At 37.0% G+C, this 15682-nt stretch overlaps 1 protein-coding gene across 1 annotated transcript in view; it reads right to left on the reverse strand.

Annotated features, from left to right (window-relative positions):
* Positions 1 to 15682, reverse strand: part of CFAP54 (cilia and flagella associated protein 54) — a 267535-nt gene that overhangs the window by 168444 nt on the left and 83409 nt on the right. Inside the window, 3 exon segments of the mRNA XM_077772255.1 lie at positions 2271 to 2426; positions 4454 to 4601; positions 8417 to 8553. Coding sequence (XP_077628381.1) covers positions 2271 to 2426; positions 4454 to 4601; positions 8417 to 8553 — 441 coding nt within the window.

Consider the following 15682-nt stretch of genomic DNA (forward strand, 5'->3'; position numbering starts at 1 on the left):
ACCTCCTTTCTGTTTCACTTTCCTATTCTAAACAATACAATTTAATTAGAAACTCCTTTCTTGAGGGTTTTCCGCAGAGCTATAACCTATTCTCTGAGCTATAGCTAAAGGCATTCTTTTTTTTTTTTTAACTTTTTTAATGTTTTATTTATTTCTAGGAGAGAGAGAGAGAGAGACAGCGTGAGCAGGGGAGGGTCAGAGAGAGAGGGAGTCACAGACTGAAACAGGCTCCAGGCTCTGAGCTGGCAGTCAGCACAGAGCCTGACGCGGGGCTCAAACCCACGAACCACGAGATCATGACCTAAGCGAAAGTCGGACGCTTAACTGACTAAGCCACCCAGGCGCCCCTCTAAAGGCATTCTTAATCAGTGGGATGCCAGAGGATGACAGTGGATTAACTTGAACTCAACCAACTGAGCACCAGTTGCAGTAGCTTGTCCCATTGTGGTATCCTTGCTAGAAGACAATAAATGCTATGCATTGTTATGGCTAATCTTTTCTATCCTATGGGGAAGAAGTACCTGAAGAAGTTCCCATTCATACTGGGAACACAATAGTATTTGTTTAACATCTTGCCCCAGGGCAATAGTAACTCTTGCACCCTCTCACATCTTTTATGAAAGGACCTGAACTCTCTGGACATTTCTCAAAACAAAACACTGGACCAGTACATCAACAACATGTTTACAAAAAACAAACAAACAAACATGTTAATTGAAATAAAAAGCAAGAAATGACAAATATATTAAAGACCCTGATAAGATACATGCCTTCCAGAGGGCAGGAATAAACCTGGTAAAGATTCAGGAACCTGCCACATTAATAAAATATCTGGGATGTGCTGAAACCCCCTACCCCTCAACCCAGAGTAGGTCTGACATCTGGCATCTCTCACTTCTAAGAAGAAAGAATAATATCTTTGGGTTCTGGAGAAAGCATATTCCACACTTGAGAATACTGCCTTACATTCCATCTACAAATGATGTAGAAGGCTGACAACTATGAGTTTAGATTTTGGATTTTAGAGGCAGATCTCTTAAGCAGCTGAGCTTAAGGGATGTGAGAGGAGGCATATCTATGCTCCAGTATAGCCACTCCAAGGCAAATATTTGTTAAATTATTTGTTAATTATTTGTTAAGCCCTCTGACTAATTTTCTCAATGGTGAATTAAAAAGTGTTATGCTTTGCATGAGATCACTCACATCTTCTTGGTCCTCAAAATCTGAGTTGATGATGATAATGATGGCAACAATGATGATGATGAAAACTTTCTATTAAGTATCAGCACTAAAATCTTACCTCTCTCATTACTTCCCTGTGGTAGGCAGAATTCTAAAACAGTCCACAAGATTCCTTCCCCTGGAGTACAAGCCCTGTCATAATCCCTTCTAACATGTGGGTAGGACCTGTGAATGTGATAAGATCTTCTCTCTCATGACTACATTATGTTATATAAGACTTCATGCATATTAGAGGAACTCTCCTGATGGTCTTGGGGAAACAGACTGCCATGTTATGGAGAAGACCATGTGGCAGGAAACTGGCCATGAGCTCTTAGGAGTAACGACCTTCTATCACACAGCACAAGGAAATAAATTCTCTCAATAACCAGTGAGCTTGGAAAAGGCTCCAGAACCTCAGGAGAGATCAGAGCTCTGGCCAACACATTGATTTCAACCTGAAGAGACCCTGAGCAGAAGACCCAGCCAAGCCATTTCCAGCCTCCTGTCCCACAGAAACTATGAGATTCACTATGGTGATTTGTTAGGAAGCATAAACAACTAATATAACTCCTTTAGCCAGCTCTCACTTACTCTTTTTCCATAAATTCCAGCTCCTCCATCACCAAGACACCCAGTATTTTTTCCTGGGTCATTCACCAATTTTTTCCCCAAATGATGACTTTAAAAATATGTTTTTGAATAAGTATTGCTGCTTCTAACATTACAAAAGCATACAAATTGAAATGGCTTAAAAAATCTAGAAAAACAGATTGCCAATGTTTAAACATGGACAGCAATGGGGTTTAATGTTTTCAGAGAAACACATTTGAGTCCTTATTTATGTTTTATTTATGTCTGTTTGCCTAGACATAATTTAAATTATTAAAATGTTTTTCAGTTAACTCATGAAATTTCATAACACTCGTCTTTGACCTATTTGTATGTTATGAGAGATACATTGCTTTTCCTTTTCCAAAATTCATTATTGAATTGCCTTTGTAAAAATATCCTTATTGGTGGGGGCTGAGGGAGTGGAATATGCTTACCTGTACAACAGGTACCAAAACAATATTGTGGTAGATTATAGGAGCAAGGAGGCCATAACACTGGGTCACAGCTTGAAGGGCATAACTGGAATCATTTAGGTAGTTGCTAAGTTCCAATGCCACTAATATTCTCTCACATTCAATTAATCTAGCAATCTGTAAAGAAACAGGTATTGTTACCCAAAGGGAACATCAAGTGCTTAACTAATGTGCCTCTAAGGAGAAGAAAGGGTAGGAAATGTGATCCTTTTGGCTTAACAACACCTTGGTATGTTGAAATGCTGATATGAAGAAAATCTAAACGCAAGAATGACTCTAATTTCCCAATAATGCTAAGTATGGATAATACTTAGAATTAAACTTTAGAATATTTTGTAAAACAACAGAAATGTCACTAGTAATGAAAAAGAAACTGATCTTTTTTAATTGGTAAAATAAAAATGTGGCTATATTTTAATGTTAGAAAAAATCTAGCTTTTTCAAAACATAAATTATAACAAATAATAATTAAAATGTTATGTCTCTATAATACTGTCCCTCACTTGATTAACAGTCCCATTTTCTTTCTGGATTTGTGGGGGAAAAAAATGATAAATTTTCAGTAGACCAAACTAATCTTCTATTATACTTCTGCTATTTAAGTAAAAACAGTAGTAAAATAGAAAGCTAGGCTTTTGTGATTCTTAAAAATAATAAGAATCCTATCTTACTCTTTCTTTCCCTTTCCTGGAGGAAGATTTCATAGAGTAAATTATTACTAAAATGGTAGTCTAGCATTCTGGAATTCATTGAAGTACTTAAAGGCTGCCTTCATTTTCAGATTGTATGTTGAGAGAAGAAACTAAGGGCAACACATAAAGAACAGGATGATGGCTGTGAGTGCTTGGGCTCTGTAAGACTGTGAACTTGCCCTGGACAAGAGAGTCATGTTTTTTTTCATTTTTGTATCCATAGACACTGGCATAGTCTCATGTAACAATTTATTGGTTGATTAATTAATTAATAAGTGGAAGGGTAGGAAAAAGCAACTGTGAAAAACAAACACATGGGGAAAGAAGGAAAGAGGGAGAGGGACAAAGAGTGACTCTCAATCTAGAATGGAAAAAAATAGTGAAGGATTGTTACTAAAAGCAAGAGCGTTGTAAGGTTGGAGAGGTACACATAGCAATGTTCATAGTAACCCTGAGAATCCATCAGCAGGAGATGGGTTACATCTTGCCTCTGTACAGGAATGCAATATTAAAATTAAAAAGAACTTGGTATGGAAACAAAAGGTCATTGATGTTCTTCACCCTGTAAAGGCAACAGTATCTGAGATAGAAATTCGGGAAAAATGAGCCAAAATGGACCACACGAGATGCCGTCTTTGTATTGGATTCAGAACCCATTTTGGTGGTGGCAAGACAACTGGCTTTGGCGTGATTTATGGTTGGTTCCTTGGATGATGCACAGAAAAATGAACCCAAACGTAGACTTGTAAGACATGGCCCGTGTGAGAAGAAAAAGGCCTCCAGAAAACAGGGAAAGGAACAGAAGAACAGAATGAAGAAGTCAGGGGACTGCAGAAGCCAATGGTGGAGCGAGCAACAGGCGAGCTGCAGATTGGACAACAAAAGGAATAAAGGCTCTCAGTGACTTTATCTGTGGTGACTGTGCAGATTTTTCATGAGAGGATTAATAAGCTAAGAACTTAAAAAAAAAGAATTTGGTAAATTGATATGTACCTGCATGAAAACATGTACAAGATAAATTATTTTAAAAGTTAAATAGGCAAATTATGGAATAGCAAGTAGATTGTGAAGTCATTTTTATAAAAAAAATTATTATTATAATAATTTGCCTATGTATATTTTTATAAATCAGGTATAATAAAACAAAACAGAGAAAAACTCAGTATTTTTAAGAGCAATAAAATTACATTAGATTTCACTTTATACATTATAATTTTTTGAATATTTGAAATTTATACTACTTTTGTAGACACAAAAAATAAATTGAAAAGAAGAAAACTATATATGAATTTGGGCCTATGCAACTTACATGGAATATCAAATAAACCTGTACAATCATAAAATGACCTCCACAAATCAGGATATACAATCCCAAAAGAACATGAACTTGAAACATCAAGAAACAAATAAAGGGGAAAATAGGCACCTTTTTAGTCACTTTAATTCACTTACTTGTTGAGAGGGGAAAATCTCATTGCCTTTAATATTATCACAGAAAAGACTTTCTTCTTTAATTTTTATGTCACTTGTTACAAAAATATTTCTAAGAAAAAGGTATAAGAGGATTGAAGAAGTCTCTGCCAAAATATCTGAATGTAATCTGCAAAAGGAAGGTAATGATGTTACAGGTATAAACATAAAATGATTGTGTCAACATGCCTTTTTAGATTGATTGGTTCTTAATATCTACACAATAGCAGCAAAAATTTGTGGAACAACTTCTCTCATACAGCTGTTTAAATTAAAATTAAAGACTATGTTTAACAACAAGTTCATATCTAAGAAAATTAAGGTGCTGACATATTTTATCACAGATAAATGAAAATAAATATTGGCAAAATTTTCTCATTCTATTATATAAATTTCTTTTCTATCGATATAATTAAAATCACTATGAATCTTCAGAAGCTTGGTAAATAGGCCTAATATTTCATTTAATCAAGTTTCTGAAAATAAGGGTCTTTTATAGCAAAATTAGCCATGGGTAAAGAGAGAAGGAGAAAGATTGAGGCAGGGAGGGAAGGAAGAAAGGAGGCAGAGTCTTAATAACTCTTGGATTATTTCTAATTATCTTTCCTAAATTGCAGTCAACAGTGCCAAACATTGGCAAAACTGTGAAATCTGCAGTCTTCCTTCTTTGCTTCCAATATTCCCTTCCTTGCTCTCAGCCTTATTTGGTGATGACCCCTCCCTTCCAAGCCTCAGGTCCACCTGTTCTCCACACCCTCTATCTCTAAAAAATACCCTCTGTGTCTAAAAACATCAGTAATTCATACTTGAAGATGATCTGTTTCACCACCATGTTAAACGCTGAAATTATACTTGCTAGGAGAATTTTAGTTCTCCTGCTACTGCAAACCATACTGAACTCTTTCTTTGTCCACATGACATATGCAATGCATCCAAACTATCGCCTCCTCCTGGTTCCATCTCCTTCCCTACCCAGCTCAGACACTGGTCAATCATTTAATAGTGGCCTCTCCAGCACTTCAGATTCTACATTCCTTATTTTATGCCATAATCAGTTTTCCTGACCTTGCATGGATGTCACTGGCCAATTTTTCTATCCCTGCTACAATGGTCAATCACTTATTCACATATTTATTTTCCTCATTCATTCTACCATTTGCCATATCTGCTGTGTACAAAACACTATTCTAGACCCAGTGATATAAAGATGAGTCAAATGTGGCCACAAGGAACTGGGCTCTACTATAAATTCATATCATGTGATATCACTTAGTCATTAGTACTTCTCAGCAACACTTCCGGTTATCCTGAATGTCTTCTTGTTCATATTTCTGAGAGCAGATGTTCTAAAACCCTGTTTTCCACCCCATGTGCTCCTATACCCTCCACCAGGCTCTACCACCATGGTGTCATTATTGTGTGAATTTGCTTGTATCCTCAGTTTCTCCCTCTCCACTGTTTTTGTTCCCACCACCCTTCAAAATGTTTTCCTTAAGCCTGCCTTCCCCCTTAGCATTCTGCCATTGTTCTCTTCTCTTTACCACCAAACTCATATCAGTGATCTTAGCTTATCACAGTTCTCCATTTTCATTTACTTCATACCCAACTGCAAAAGGTTTCTGGCCCATCACAACACAACACTAGCTCTCTTGAACTCATTAGTGACCTCCTAATTGCCAATCCTAAAAGTCACCTCTTGGGGCACCTGCGAGGCTCAGTTGGTTCAACATCTGACTCTTGATTTTGGCTCAGGTCAAGATCCCAGGGTTGTAGGATTGAGCCCCTTATCGCTGGGCATGGAACCTGCTTAAGATTCTTTATTTCCCTCTGCCCTTTTCCCCATCTCTCTCTCTCTCTCTCTCTCTCTAAAAAAAAATAGGGGGCAAAAGTCTCTTTTTAGTTTTTATCCTACCCAACCTCTTGGTAGCATTTCTTTTTGAGCAACTCCTCTGACTGACCTTGCACTAGCATTTAACACTGCTGACCAGTCCCTCCTGGGTGATATTCTCACTTCCCTTGGCAATGTACTCTTCCAGACTTTCACCTCCTGAACTGTTCCTTTTTGTCGTATAAGTTCTGACAGTTGGGTTTTCTTTTCTTTTTTTTTTTTAATGTATTTATTTTTATAAAGCAAGGATCTGACTTAAGCTTTGATTGCCAAAGCATCCACTTCAAAGGTGGCTATCTTGAATAAATACATTGCCAGCCACATGACTAGCTAAAGAGCCTCCCCCACTGAGGCTCCTTTGTTTTAAAAATCTTGGTTGATTTTGGTAAGTGACAATTTGGGCCACAATATAGTCCATCTTTCATATATATATGAAATATAGTCCATCTTTCATATATATATGAAGACCCTTGCTTTAAATTCCCACTCTTACTTTTTTAATTCAACAACAAAAAGTCAGCCCGTGAAATGCTAGGCACCCACCCTGGACCTCAATAAAAAGAGAACCCCAGGCCCATGCTGGCTCTTTCTCTCTCTTTACCTATGAACTTGCTGTGGGGCCCCAAGTGTGCTATGTAATTTCCAGATCCTGTAAGTAATAAACCTCTATACTTTTCAAACTTTCTAGATGTTTATTGCTGAAGGTTGTCTTGCAATCATAATAAGAACCATAAGGGCTGGTGCAGATACAACACTGATTACTGATAGGCTGAGACTATCAGTATTTCTGAGCACAAAATATTTTCAGTGTCCTTCCTTGATTCCATTTCCTACTCCAGCCTCTTAAATGTAAGTAAGGCCCAGCATTCAATTTCAGCTTCTATCTTTTCTGCTAAACAGTTATTCCCTGGCAGATAGCACTCATTGTCAAAATTTTGATGACCTCATGGACAATTTCTCAATCTATCTCTAGCCTTGACCTCTCTCCTAAGTGTCAGCACTAAATGGTCAACTAGCTACTGGGCACCTCATATCCATAAAGGCATCCTGCTGGAAAACTAAACTCAAAATATTTCCTATCAAATTCATTATCTCCTCCAAAGACTTGTCCCACCTTTCTCATTCCCCTAGTACCCAGCATAGGTCTGCCAGTCACGTAACAACGGCAATCCCAGTCAGCTTCTAGTGAAGCTTCCGTTCTCTTGTCCCCACATCACATAAAAGCTTCCAAGCCCCATCTCTTCCTCTTCTGAAATGCCTCTCAAATCCATCCTACATAACACCTAGCATCCTTGTACATGGTAAATACTAAGTCTACAGTTGTTTAATTGAACGGAATTCTACTTTTATGTGAATAAGCACTATCAATGCCTTGCCTCCACCAGCATTTAAGGTCACTATCTTTAACTGACAAATGAAGGGTTTTGTCTTCTTATTAAAGGAATTTCAGGTATTATTAACAAGTAGGTAAAGGAAATCATTGTTTTTGAACTTGTTAAGACAGCCTAAAACCACACTAATGCTCATTTCTGAGGCTGCTCTTAAACTTTGCTCTTTTAAGAAAAAATTGCTATAAAGCAAAGGATGGCCTGTGGTTTTATATGGCTCCTACCAACCTATTTGCAGTTCCTGATCTACTCCTGGGAGCCTCTTCAAGCAAAGAAAAAGTCGTCTTAACCTAGCATTCCACCCACCAGACCATAACTATTAACCCCAACCTGACCGTTCTCTGTTATAACAAAGTCCCCAAGGCATATTTGCATTTTCTTGTATAACTCACAATTATCTTGGTTAGTAGTTGGTATTTTTTTCCCATAGCCTTCATTACTTTAGCTTCAGAATGCATCTAAACACATCCTGTGTTTTTTCTTATTCTAGCAAAAAATTTCTAATAAGGACACAAGAACTTGGGATGTATATGCTTCTTACAACACCTATTTAAAAAGTTTTACATTGACTATCTTAACATGAAATTGAAAATTAATTATAGGCTTTGTACCCAACATCCATACTTTTCAAGAAGTAAATTAATATTTTAAAAGAATATTTCTAATTACCTTCTCTGTGTAATAGTCATTATATTGCTTAAGGAAATAACAGATTGTTCATCATGATGTGGTGAAGCAACAAAATAATCCCAAACTGGTGAGAAAACCTTCTTAGCCAACTCATAATTACCAATCTGATAGGCAACCTACAACAAAAAGTACATTATCATACATGATATTTTTATTTGTGAAATGTATTGTTTAGATAGGAATTCTGATACGGTCTGTTCACACACTAATTTCATACACAGTTGTTCACTTTTGCTATTTTGTTCTACAGAGCCACAGTAAGGTATCGATAGCCACTGGCAAGGGAGACAGACACATTTTGAAATCTCTTTTATTTCTAAATTGCATGGAAATTTGAAACTCTGTAAGGATGTTTCAAATTCTCATAAGCAAAACAAAGATCACATCTGAGCCAAATTAATTTCATTTCCATCTATCTCGGCAGTGCACTCCATTTATTACAGACACTGTTATAATGAACAATCTGTTCCAAGAGAAACAATCAGATTTCCCAAACCCAAAATATGAAATATATTTCATTCTTTTCTGGTTCTGACTGACACTTTCAGAGCTTTTGTGCAACAAAGGGTTCACAGCTGAAAAGAGTGAAAAATAAAACAGAGATGTTTCCAAAAGGCCATGATATGTTTTTTTAATGTTTGTTTTTTTTTTTTTTTTGAGAGAGAGAGAGAGAGAGACAGAGTGTGAGCTGGGGAAGGGCAGAAAGAGAGGGAGACACAGAATCTGAAGCAGGCTCCAGGCTTCAGCTGTCAGCACAGAGCCCAACGCAGGGCTTGAAATCATGAACGGTGAGATCATGACCTGAACCAAAGTTGGATACTTTAACCAACTGGGTCACTCAGGTGCCCCAAGGTCACGATATGTTTTTAATTTAACACATTCAACATTAGGCAAAATAACGGATTTCACTGGTAAAACATAGCAGCTCGAGAGAAGAAAAATCAACTTACCTATTTCTTTTGATAGAATATATTCCTTAAAATCATTCTATTCAAATATGTACAACAATATGAAATCTCACCACATGAGTTATGTGCTGCTTCAAATCCTTAACAGAAGTAGGTAGGATATAAAGCACAAACAAATTCATTAGATGAAGTATGTAAATGATATGTTGCTAAAATATAGTCCACTCAAGGGAATAATTTACAGTGCCAGAATTTTTTAAATGTGCCAACTCCACACTCACAATCAACCAACCAGTAAAGTGTTAAGAAGTTTCTACTCTGTACTTAGCACTGTAAAGATAGGTTCTTCAAAGCTTAAAATGACCTTATGTGCCATTGAACTCCAAACAAGTTACAAACATAAAACACCTGAAATCATCAGAAAACCTACAAAGGATAACATAATAATTGTGGAGCCTTAGAAAAGGAGAAATTAAGGCTTCAAAAAGGAGTCTAGGCTTGAGTTGAACCCTAAGTCAGGGTTAAGGTTCAGATGGGCACAGTTGAGACAGAACCTGAAAAGGGTCCAATAGTGAAAATCATCACAGTACTTAGGAGAGAATGGAAAGACAGGTCAGAATTTGAAGAAAAGTGGGAAACATGATGGACAGGTAAAATGGGATATATGGTTTCAGAAGGTCTTGAAAATCAGGTGGAAGTACTTAAAGATGTCAAGTACTGGTCCAAGCACTTTGTATGCATTATTGTATTGACTCCCCATTTCATTTTTATGAAGTGAGCTCTATTGCCATTGGCATTTTTCAGGTGAGGAAACTGAGGGATTAAGAAGTTAAATAAGTTGTACAGAGCCTGATGTTCAGTAAAAATAGTAGAGCCAAGTCTTAAGATTGGTAGATGAGGTATATACACACACACCACATCTTCTTTATCCATTAATCAGTTGATGGACATTTGAGCTCTTTCCATACTTTAAAAGTCAAAGTTCTTACAGTGGCCTAGAAGTCTTTTCTTAATCTGCTCACCCACCTACCTACTTGCCTTTTACCTCTCTAACCAATTCTTTTACTCTCCATGGGTCTCTCTGCTCCAGTCACATTGGCCTCCTCGCTATTTATCAAACATAGCAGGTGCAATTCTGAAAACCATAGGGCTTTTGCTCTAGCTCCTTCTGCAGAATTCTCTTTCTCCTGTGAGTCCCTCCCTTTCCTCCTTTAAGTCTCTGCTCAAATCTCACATTCTAGATAAGACTTTCCCTGATCACTCTATTTAAAAATTTTTTAATGTTTAACTTTTGAGAGGGAGAGACAGAGTGTGAGAAGGGGAGGGCCAGAGAGAGACACATGCATACAGAATCCGAAGCAGGCTCCAGGCTCTGAGCTGTCAGCACAGAGCCCAATCCAGGGCTTGAACTCACAAACTGTGAGCTCATGACCTGAGCTGAAGTCGGCCGCTTAACTGACTGCCTGATCACCCCATTTAATACTGTGAACTACCTTCCATTCTCTCATCTCACACTTCTAATTCCTCTGACCATACTCCACTTTTTCTTTCCGTAGAACCTATTTTGTAACATACTAGATAATTTACTTATTTATATTTACTATGTTCATTGTTTATTACCTATCCCTTATCATAGCACTTTGTTCACTTTGCTTAGAACAGTGGTTCTCAAAGTATGGTCCCTGGACCATCAGTATCATCATCACTTAGGAACTTGCTGGAAACATAAAATTCCAGACCCTACCCCAGACCTAGTGAATAAAAACTTCTGGTGGTAGGACACAACAATCTGTTTAATGAGCACTCCAAGTTGGACACTCAAGGTTTAGAATTACTAGCCTGGAGCACTGCCTAGCACAAAGTAAGCACACAATAATAACATGTTAAATAAATTTTAAAATCCTTTTTTCCTGGTAATTTTCCTCCATCCACAGAAGAGGACATTCAACAATTGTACTACAACACAGTTGACTAGCCCAGGATCAGTGCCTGACCCAAGGTGGGTGTTTTATAGCCCCTTATGCAAAGCAAAATGGACCCCCCACCTAAAGTGTGGTTCTGCTGTCTAGGCTGATGGCACTACATGCACCAAAAGAATTTGGAAGAAAGTTTATTATTCACACAAGGGGCTCCCAGGGAATGTTGGCCAGGCACGAGCAGGCCTGGGAAGAAATGGGCTGGGCTTTGATTAGTGCTTGGGGGTGGGAAGGGATAGGAATGCGGAAAATTGCTGTCAGTTAGGAGATTTACATTTCCTGTCAGCACCAAAGGTAAGCTCATAGACCTCCTATCAGCCTGCCTATGTATGGAAACACAGGAGAAAAAAAGGAATGAAAAAAGGGATGAAATTTGAAAACAAGTCAGAAGTCAAACATCAAAAAAGAGATTAGACTCATTATATTTGGTGGGCCACTCAGAATCTCTTTCTTAGGAATCTGGAATCCAGGCAGTCTCTCTTTATAGCTGAAATTGAAGGATATATAAAAATACAGGAGCTGCCATTTTTTTCCTTCAGGGATGAAGAACTAAAGAAAGTCAATCTTTAGGAGCAACTGGGTGGTTCAGTTGGTTAAGCGTCCAACTCTTGATTTGGATTCAGGTCATTATCTCATAGTTCATGGCATCATACCCTGCGTCAGCACAAAGCCTACTTGAGATTCTCTCTCCCTCGCTCTCTCTGCCCCTCCCCCATTTTGGCATGTACTCTCTCTCTGCAAATAAATAAACAAAAAGAAAGAAAGAAAGGAAGAAAGAAAGAAAGAAAGAAAGAAAGAAAGAAAGAAAGAAAGAAAGAAAGAAAGAGTCAATCTTTAGAGAAATAGAAGCAGATGTATACAGAGAACCAAAGGTATGAGACCTAAGGCTGCCTTGGGTTCACTGCCTCTCCAGGGCCTCACTACATTCCTTAAGCCAGGCTGGTTCCCTTACTTGCAATTGTAGTCTTAACTGAAACCATAATGAGAATGAGAAAAGAGATAGTTCAAAGGAAGAAGAGATGACATCCAGCATAGAACCTAGCACAAAATAGACAATAAATAATTCATCAACAAACAGATGAGTAGAGAGTAGAAATATTCAGTTAGAAGATGAGAGGAAAAAGAAGAGTTGAGACTTGTTAAAGAGCTTTTAAAAATGGGATATCTAGGGGCACCTGGGTGGGTGAGTCAGTTGAGCATCTGACTCTTGATTTCAGATCAGATCATGATCCCAGGATCATGAGATCATAATCCCAGGATCATGAGATCTAGCCCCACCTCAAGCTCCACACAGCACATGGAGTCTGCTTAAGATTCTCTCTCTCTTCCTCTACCCCTTTTCCCTGCTCATGCTTTCTCTCTCTCTCTCTAAAATAAGAAAAAAAAATGGGATGACTATCTTTTACCTGGTAACTTTATTGTTTTTAATTTGTAATTGATCAATGATAAAATGCAAACCTCTGTTTATCATAGAGTTTTGATTAATTCATATAGAAAGTGAAAAAAAAGCATGAATTTCATTCTCCTGCCATCACTGAGATTACTGACAAAGCATTCATGTTCCAACATCGAACTCTACTGCCAGTACTGATCATCAAGACCCAGCAACACCAAACCAGCAGAGAAGAGATGGCAGAGATGTGGGCTCTAGAAGAACCTGGCCCATGTTAGAGGTTGAGTACATGACTCCTTGAACCTGGACAGAACAGTAGAAAGGCATGAGCTGGTTCAAGCATCAGGCTTATCATCTGCTACCCAAGTAATGTTGGGTTACTTACTTATATGACTTCCCTGAGACACCCCTTCTCAAATAAAATGGGATTAGCAGAGGAAGGATTAAATTCATCTCAGTTTCCTAAACTATACAATGAAATAATAGTGTCACCTCACTGTGGGGCATCTGGGTGGCTCAGTCAGTTAAGCTTCTTCTGCCTCTTGGTTTTGGCTCAGCTCATATCTCACATTTCGTGAGTTCAAACCCTGAGTCGGGCTCTGTGCTAGCAGCACAGAGCCTGCTTGGGATTCTCTCTCTCCCTCTCTCTCTCTCTGTCCCTTCCTTACCTGCACTGTCTCTGTCTCTCCCAAAATTAATAAATAAACTTTAAAAAATTAGTATCACCTCACTGCATTACTGTAATAAAATAATGAATTTTTAAATGCCTGGCACACAGTAATTTTTTAAATAAATATATCCCCCATTTCTTTTTCTCAAAAAGCCATTGTACCCACTCATCATCTGATTGACCAGTTCAACAATCCAGATATTCGGTCTTCTATCCATTTTAGATATAGGGAAATTAAGACCAAGCAATTTGCCTGAAATCCTACAGTCCTCCTCATAGGTTTCTTATTTTCTACTTTTTACATCATATTATCTAGCCATTCCTGACTTAAGAGTGAAAAATAAAAATAAATGAGGCTATAAAGAAGGGGAAATTGGAAAATATCTGTAGAAAATATATCATTTATAAAGGTTCCTCAAACAATTTTCCAGATAGCCTAAATTAATAGCTTTCTGCATTGAGGGGAAACCTAATAAAGATTCAACTGATTTTATTAATGTCTATAGAATAATGCTGAGTGGAAGTACAACCTAAAGTTCCAAGCCAAGTTAATCATAAGCATTTAGTGAAATGTCTCTATATCTTACTATAAAATAAATATGATAATGTTTTTTAAAGAACTGAATTATTCTGAAACTAAAAACTAAACACTCTCAGGAAAAATAGATTGCAATTCCAAAGGCAAGGTACATTTTCTTGCTAGAGCTTAAAAGCTTAAACTTGAACTGTAAATTAAAGAGTTTTACTAAGTTTTCCAAGTAAGAAAATTTTGCTTCAGTCACTTAACATTATGAGAGTGAATGTTCATATGCTGTCATAAATGAATACAGTACTGTAAATATCAAATCAATAATGAAACATTGGTCATTACTTCATGACACTTCTTGTTATTCCAACAGAATAGCTGGGATTTGGTTTTATTAACTTTCAATGAAAGCTCTGCCAAATAAAACCCAAAAGTCAAACCTCCCTGGAGAAAAATTAGGCCTTGATAAAATGCTCAGTTCCTCACTTTGAAATAACACCATCACTGCAAATTAGGGAATATATTAGATTCCAAAGAAATAAAAACATCAGAAAACCATGAGCCAATATGATATGCTAAACCAATGCTAGACAAATCCTAGCAATTCTCTCAATTTAATTTTCTTTGAAAAATATGATAATATAAAATACCACTAAGATCTTATCTTCTAATACTAATCAACTATTAAGAGAAAAAATAGCACAATAGAAACATGATGAAATTTAAAATAGCCACCATTTCTATATTCAACAATAGGCTTAAAATTAGATTCTTGAGACTTAGGTCAATGAGTCACTCTTTTAGTGTCCTTATTCACTGGTGATGGGCAATCATTTCAGCAAATATGTTAATTCATGAGTATATTCATAACTAAAAACAATAACAATATTTATTAAGTGACTACTGTGTGATAATTGCTATGGTTAAACACCTGACATGTATAATTCGATTTAATACTCATAATACCTCTGGAAGGTAACTACTATTATTATTATTCCCACTTCACAGATGAAAGTTACTTGCTCAATATCACATGACTAGTGTGAGGCTGGAACTTGAACTCAGGTCTGTGTGTCTTTACTAACCCAGATAGTTCACTTCTATAAATCTATCCCAAAAAAGCAATCATGGATACGAATAAAGATTTACATACCAAGATGTGCATCACAGCTTTGTTTATAATAGCAAAAGATTGGAAAATATCTAAATGCCCAGCAATAAAGATTACTAAGTAAACTATGATCTATCTATAATATGCAATAAATACCATTAAAAGATGCAATATCAAAAAAAAGATGCGATACCATTATAAGATACAACTGTTAAAAATTATGCCATGGAAGAATACTTAATGGAATAAAAAAATGTCAATGATATATTAAATGAAAATATAAGGATATAAAATAATATACTATGATTAAAACTATATATTATACACATACATATATTATACATGTGTTTGTACGCATGTGTATATATAAAAATGTGTGTGTGCGTGTAAGTATACACAACCACACAAATGAAAAGATACCTCTGGATCAGGATTTTTCAATCTTGGCACTACTGACATTTTGGGCTGGATAATTCTGTTATGGAGAGCTGTCCTTTACACTAGGGTGTTTATCAGCATCCCTGGCCTCTATCCACCAGATGCCAGAAGCACCCTTCTAGGTTATGACAACCAAAAATGTCTCCAGACATTGACAAATGTCCCCTAGGGGCCAAAATTGCCCCAGGTTAAGAACTGCTACTCTGGGTGACAGGATAACAGA

Source organism: Crocuta crocuta, unplaced genomic scaffold, assembly GCF_008692635.1.
Source record: "Crocuta crocuta isolate KB4526 unplaced genomic scaffold, BGI_CrCroc_1.0 scaffold216, whole genome shotgun sequence".
Taxonomy (NCBI): domain Eukaryota; kingdom Metazoa; phylum Chordata; class Mammalia; order Carnivora; family Hyaenidae; genus Crocuta; species Crocuta crocuta.